The sequence below is a fragment of the Nipponia nippon genome, unplaced genomic scaffold, assembly GCF_047370975.1.
Source record: "Nipponia nippon isolate SJK-2023a ecotype South Korea unplaced genomic scaffold, ASM4737097v1 scaffold_6, whole genome shotgun sequence".
NCBI classification, from domain to species: domain Eukaryota; kingdom Metazoa; phylum Chordata; class Aves; order Pelecaniformes; family Threskiornithidae; genus Nipponia; species Nipponia nippon.
In genome coordinates this window covers 70,365,159-70,372,123 of record NW_028262380.1, presented here as the reverse complement: position 1 = coordinate 70,372,123, position 6,965 = coordinate 70,365,159, and the positions used below count along the sequence as shown (strand labels likewise).

General features: G+C 50.7%; 1 protein-coding gene across 4 annotated transcripts; it reads right to left on the bottom strand.

Moving 5' to 3' along the window:
- Nucleotide 1: 1 nt before the first annotated feature.
- Nucleotides 2-6,046, bottom strand: LOC104015979 (uncharacterized). 4 transcript variants are annotated; one of them, XR_015699647.1, is made up of 8 exons: nt 5,870-5,962; nt 4,988-5,223; nt 4,012-4,071; nt 3,216-3,347; nt 1,970-2,116; nt 1,423-1,614; nt 1,089-1,149; nt 836-905 (listed from the first exon to the last, which is right to left on the bottom strand). XR_015699647.1 is itself a non-coding variant. In XM_087736319.1 (7 exons), the coding sequence occupies exons 2-7, from the start codon at nt 5,150-5,152 to the stop codon at nt 802-804; spliced, it is 669 nt and encodes a 222-aa protein (XP_087592445.1). In that variant the 5' UTR covers nt 5,153-5,223; nt 5,914-6,046; the 3' UTR covers nt 2-801. The 4 variants fall into 4 exon arrangements, 3 of the variants coding, with proteins under 3 accessions (XP_087592445.1, XP_087592443.1, XP_087592444.1); XM_087736319.1 differs by lacking the exon at nt 1,423-1,614 and having other exon boundaries at nt 2-905; nt 5,914-6,046; XM_087736317.1 differs by lacking the exon at nt 1,423-1,614 and having other exon boundaries at nt 2-905.
- Nucleotides 6,047-6,965: the final 919 nt, after the last annotated feature.

The window sequence follows — 6,965 nt, the reverse complement described above, 5'->3', positions numbered from 1 at the left end:
CTGTAATAAATTTTAGCAGAATGGGCCCCAAAATAAGCATTTTTTTAAACTTTCAGTCCCCAAAGTCGAAATAGAAAAACCTGAACTGAGTTCAGAGTATCTAAGTTACTCTGTAAGGGGAGCTACCGCAACTCCAGTTCCTACTGCACTCTAGCATTACACTTCAGCACTAAAACTAATTGTACCGACATATGTACACCCCACAGAATCCACATTTTGACAGAGGTACCTGAATGGCATTGGCAGGGCTTCATACCATAGACTTCACCTGCTCCCCATCCCTGCCAAGAAGAAAAGGAAAAGCACTCTGAAGCTCAGTAATGAAGTGGGTCCTTCATTATCCTTCACCCACTATCATATCATCCACATAATTCATCGGGCAAGGGGGAGAAATCGAGACAGCAGTTGGAGGGCGGAAATACTCCACAACCAGTTTCTTTTAATGAATTGTATTTAGTATTTGAATGCCTAAGGCTAGCACTGCTAGACAAATTGCATAATGAATTCTAGTGGAATAAAACATGATTTAAGTACAAAAGCTGGAGGAAAAAATGCTTGCGCTTTCCAGAGGCAATGAGGTATTTTAACTATACAAAATCTGAATGCCCAAAAAGATCTGTAGATCCTCCCCTTTGCACTGTCATCTTTGCTGAACGTTGGGCATTCAATAGTTCTCTCTTTCTGTGTGTGTTTTTCAAAAGGCCAAGGAAAAGTGCATAACCATCTTTGAAGATGAAGAACTTCTTACATCTGTCTTGCCACCTTTTCAGACTAGGAGCTTTAAAATGTTCAACCGCTTTTTCAAGCCATTCTAATATATGGTGGAGGTTTGGATGCGTCTTCCTCTGCATCTAAGTCCTGGGCTGGAAACCGATCTGGGAAGTTAAAAATTCTGTCCCCAGGGCCTGAGTGGAAACAGAGAGGAAACAATTAAACCTGGTCTAGACACTTGCACAAAATCCCAAGTTCCTTTTGGCTGGCAGTATTTTGGTTATCAGGCTTCTGGCCTGGGATGTAAAGCTTATTCAGGATGTTCCTTCCACATCCCTGGTGAATATCCAAATACACGGAGGGAAAGAGTTACTCACTTTGTACGGCGCAAACCATCTCCACAGCCTGATTTTGGTCCTCACTAGGTTGCAACCATTCCTATGAATGAAACAACGCCATCAAAAACCTCATCTGTGAGTTTGTTCAAGAAGATATACCTGAACTCATTTTAAAAGTCTGTGTAGTCCACTCCTCCTAACAAATTTTAGTTTGAAAGTTTAAAGCAGCCTCACATTACGCACTCAGTACCTTTAGTCAAGAACAGCTGCCTTGTAACCTGTACCCATTAATTCCTTACCAAATGAGATGGTCAGATGCACACATTTAATACAGCATCAGAATTACTTTAGTAGAGAAGTAGCTGATATTTACCGAGCTCACTTAGCAGAGACACGTGGCGTGTGCCCCACCACTTGAGGCAGAGTCTTCATAAATTAGCAGTAAAATGTGGTGCGTCGTCTCCCATACACTTCACACTTGGTACAGGCGGTATTTTTATTATTGAATTTGTAGTTCTAGGGATAAGGCATCCTGGTGTGTAAGCACCAGTAAGTCTCTGAAACGCTGTACCAGGAGCAATCGTTGGTTTAAGAGTGAGAGAAGAAGGAGCAGTTGTTAAGGAGAGCAGGAATTTGTAGGAAATAGGACAACAGTAGCTGGACCACTAATGGTTTGGAAAATAGAGATAACTTATGCTATGTCTTGGACAAGACTGTAAATAAGAGGGAGGTAGTAAAAGGAAAAATACAAAAAGTATAAAACCCTTCTAACATCCACTTAATTTCTTAGAATTAGCCCTGGATGACTGAGGTAGAGCTGAGGTTAGGTTTACAGAAGAAAAACACATCTTCTCCCCAGTTTCTCCCCCTCCTACCCACACTCGGTACAAATAAATGGGTGCCCTGGGCTCCTCACTCACCATCCCAGTTACGCTATCGTAGCACGAGCAACGTGGAAGACTCCGGCATCCCAAGTAAGCCATCACCAGCACAACAAAGGCACTGCAGAGAGATGCAGCTAGCATGGCTACGTTAGCCCCCTTGACTACTTTATTAAGTACGAACTTCTGCAAGCAGAAAAAGAAATGTTAAAGCCATATTCAAAAAGTGAAGCTCTCCACCAAAACATATTGTAATGACTGCAAGAATGCTGCGATTGCATCGTAGGAGATAGATTGATTCAGAGTCGGTGTTATTTAACGCTTTTCTTCCTGTGCTCTGAAAAACAAGCCAAGTGTGAACCTCAAACAGTAAAAGAGCAAGCAGTAAAATAAGGTTTCTGATTAAATATAAGACGCTATGCAACAGCATCAGGTTTGGAAATAGCTTTAACAACGAGCAGAAACCCAAGGAATGGCTGCTTCTCTTCACACTGAATATGAGAAATGTCTTCTTCCTGTACTGCACCTTAGCAGCCTGACATTTCAATTTGTCCTGTAATAAACTAATGGAACAGCTTCATCTACCTGGAGTGTCTTCATCCCCACAGGGAGCCATCACTTGTACCGGGTTTGAGGTACAAAAGGGCTAACTCATTCCTTCTTTTCAGCTTTACTCTGGAGGACACACTTGAAATAATACCCAGTTTTAACCAGCTGACCTGTAACTGCTGTAACTTTATTACCGGAGGTGCATGCTGGAAAGGATTCGAGCCTAGCAATTGCTGTCTCAGACCAGGCCAGGGATACAGCCAGCACCTACCCCTTCTCCTGAGCAGCACCATGATTTTTCCCTGGCGCAACCCAAACCCTTTTGCACTCAGCAGCAGCAGCAAACCCAACTGTGTTGTGTTTAGGTGCATAAGCAGCGTGCACGCCTCCGGGGACGAGCTGTTGCTCTCAAGCAGCTGCTTCTCAAACAGGCATCCAGGTGAGCCGGGCGTTAGTTCACATAGCCACCGATAACTAGCCATGCTGCTGCAGCAGCAGCGAATGGCACGAGCTAGCTATAAAATGTCTATCTAGCCCTCCATGGGTTTTGTGGTTTTCAGCACCTAACTGTAGACTTACACAAATTTTTGTAAACAAGTGCCCTGCTGCCTGCGCCACTTCAAACTCTTAATTTTGGCACCCTGGAAGTCTGGTTTTGTTTACCAGTCATGCCTAGTAATGTTTGCAGATTAAGACAGTCATGTTCCCTAGTAATAAGCATAATATCAATACTTACGGTATGGATAACATGGACTGGGGCAGAACTCAGGTCCTCTTCTTCACCATAGTTCAGTGTGAGGGAGCTATAAACGATTACGATGAGGATAGCAACATAAGAGATTATGGAGGCAACTATCAGCACATTCACCTAGACAGAGAAATTAAAGGAGAAAAAGAAGGGGAGCAGGAATTAAAACTATCCTCTGTCAAATCCACGCAATTAATATAGACAAAATGTACTAGCAAGCATTGTAGGTACTAGCCTTTGACCTCCCGTAACGCTAAAAAGTACCCGGTAGCAACAGTCACTGGGAAGCCAAACACAGACCAGTAAAGGTTTCGAACTTCTGAGCTAAAACTGCGTTCCAAATCTTAGTCACAGGTGCTAGCTGGACCCAAAGACTCTGTTCTTAGAGATCTCTTACTTATAAACAGTATCCCCCCTTCGAGTTTACTCGAAGAAGGCTGGAGAGACCTGCCCAGGAAATGCAAGTCCATTAGCTTGTTTCTTATTTTGGTGTACACAATTTTTAATAACAGGAAGGAACACCAAAAGAAACGCGGTCAAAAGCAAGCATTCTTACAGATTTTTGCTTGTTATTAGAGCCAGAGCTCGTCTGCTGCAACACTGCATCCTCCTTTTGCCTAGGAATGGAGCAGCTTTTATGAAGATAACTCGAGGAAATAAGCTCTCAATCCTGCAGAAGGACCAGCCAGCTCATTCCCTACCAAAACTGTTTTTCATTGCCCCGACAATATTTTGCCCCCACCCCAGACACACACAACTCCCTCCCCCCCCCCCCCGGGCTTACGAGAACTGGATTCTTCCTCTGAGAGGAAAACAAAGCCAGGACGCCTGGGACTCCCATCACCTGCAGAGCACAAAAGGAGTTGGTAACTGGGAGACAAGTATTGGATTTGGCAGATAAACTGCTACAGAGCAGATGAAAAGCCCTCATTTTCAAGGTTTAGATCAGAGTAACTGTTGGGTCAGAAATGGAAAGAGAATAGCTGATTTCTTCTGTTTTCCCCTGCAGCATCTCCTGCAGGCAGGACACGGTGTGAAATGCATCTTGCCCACTCGCTACCCCCACGGCAGCAGGCAGCAATCCTCCGACTGGCTTTACGGCTCTGGCCAAATAATAAAACTGCTTCAATGAGTCCGATTAAAGTGCTTAAAATGCACACTGCTTTCCCAAGTCCTTATGCGTCTTGTAGATGGAAGAAAGATACTACTGAAAGGAGACGGGCAGCCTCTGGATGGAAGAGAGCGCTTCACTCCAGCTGCCTTGCGGCACGGCTCACCGGGGTACGAACAGTAACATCAGGGTACTGAAGGCCAGGGAGCGAGGATGCCCGCTGCCCACTCCTCGTTGCAGGACAGAGAATTAGCGGCACCGTGCTGCCGGACACAGATCATCACCCAGATGTTCATCTGCCTTAGGGTAGATGGGGGTTCCCCTCCTAATCTTCGGTGGCCTCTCTGTGGTCACTACGCTTCTGCAAAAAATCCCCATCAATTGCCGCTATGCCCCATTTTCTAGATTATCCAGTGGAAACGTATTTTTATTTAGCTCCTTCAGAGGGAAGTCTGCTTGCACTCTCCTGCCTACACCACGATAAGGAAACTTTTATTATCTGGGTTCAAAGCAGGAAACCAGGGAAGAGCTGGCAAGAAGTCCTGGCCTCCCTCCCACCCCCAAGCTGAGTACTAGCAGGTACCCATGGGGAAAAAAACAAAAAAACCAAACCACAAAACAAAGCATAGAAAATATAGTGCAACTTTACCATCCCAGCCCAAATGGGAGCTCTGGTTTTGCCCAGCTGAGACTCCGTTCTGAAGACGCCGTCTATGAAGCCGCTGACGACGCACACGGTGCTGAAGGCTATCTGGAACAGCCCCAGCACGACCATGTTCCTCTGGTCAAAGATGAAATAGCGATAGCGATCCATTCTGCTTTGATTCACACATCAATCCCCCACAGGCGCAGGCTGGAAAGCTGCGAAGGGGAGGACAGCTCTTCCTAGGCAGGAGAGAGAAGGGACAGGAGCATCAGCGCTCAGGGACCTGTGGCACGGCAGGACCACACGTCCACCAGCAGTACAGAGTTCATCTCCTTCGTGACCGGCAGCAGTGAAAGCGAGCAAAGGTGAGCCGTCTTCGGAGAAATCCCTCAGTGCTGCCAGGCAGGTGCCCGGGCGCCTTTTCTGATGTCTCTGCATAGGGATGTGGGATCTCCACTGCAGACCCCACTGCTAACCCTTTTCCTTCGGGCCTTCTGCTGCCTCGAAGAGGCGCGGGGGTCTGCTTGCGTTGCGTTCCTCTGAGCAGACAAGCTCTGCACCTGGCCGGGACGCAGCCGCTGCCCCTGCAGCAAGGCAGGCAGGCAGGCCGGCCGCCGGGAGCCCCGCGGCCGGGCCGCAGCCGGCAGGACCGGCCCCTCCGACCCGACTGCCCGCCTCGCTGCCGCCCTTCGCCGAGCGCCCCGGGGGCCGCTACCACCGCGGCCCGGGCCCGCGGCCCCCGCCCGTCGCAGCCACCGAGGCGACCGGCCCGGCTCCCACAGCGGCCGCCGCCCGGGACCCGGGCCCGCCCCGCCGCCCGCTCCCCGCCCCGCCGCCGCCGGGCGCCAGGAGGGGCCGCGCCCGGAGCCCCCGCCGCCCCCTCACCTGCGGCGGGCGGCGCGGCGGCACCCGGCCCGGCCGGCACTCACCGGCGCTGCTCCGCCGCGGCGGCTCTGGGCGCCCCGCCCGGCCGAGCGGGGCAGGTACGGGGAAAGCTCCGGCTCCGGCTCCGGCTCCGCCTCCGGGGGGGAAAAAGTTCCCCCGGCTCCCCCGGGCCCGCCCGGCGAGGGGCTTCGGGCCCGCCGGGTGAGGCTTCGGGCCCCTGCCGGGAACGGGGCGGTGCCACCCCTTTTCTACAGAATTTTACCTTTTTTTTTGCTGCCGCCTTAAGCGCTGCTTCACGTCACGCCCGTGCACAAAGCGGGGGGAGCCCTCTCTGTAGGTACTGTCGGTGTCTTGGTGATCGGCTCGGTCAGAGGGATAGGCAAGGGCCTCTCCGGCACACGGGTGGCCCCTCTCCCTTGGAAAGCAAGCACAAGAACCCACCCAAGCGCCTCCAGCCAAATCCGGCCCCAACAAGCACTGCGCTAAAGCGTGCCTACCCTTTAAACATTTTTAAGGAATCAATTAATAGGTTCGCTATCTTTAAATAAACCCACAGCACCTCCCGGGTGCGAGCAAAGGATTGTAACACCAGCCCAGGACTGGCACGCAGCCAGGCTGGGCGAAGCCAGCCCACCGCAGCATCCCCAAACCGAGCGTCGTCTTCCACACAGCTTGATTTGAAGTCAATGCAAATACATAGCAAGCACTCCTCCTTTCACGCTTAGGACTGTGAAGGATCAGTGGGCAATGCCAGCCCTGCAGAGAGGGGGGAGCACAGCCTTCGCACGCCTACGCCCGGCACACGGGCACCAGAGGCCGGGAGTCACCCCGGCAATGGCAGAGAGCACAGAGGCACCCAAGGGCTGAGGAAGGCAGGGCAGGCACCGAAGGGCTGCCCCTTTCCTCGCCGCTCGCCCAGCGGGATGCGTACAGCGAGCTAGGAGACAGAGCAAAAGGTTACCTGCCCGGAAGGCCGCGCTGCTGCTTGCTGCCATGCCTTCCTCCTGCCTCGGCGTCACGAACGGCAAGAGAAAAACACACCAGTGCGCGTTCACGTTTTAAAATACAACTGTTAAGGACACTTTGGCGCACACAG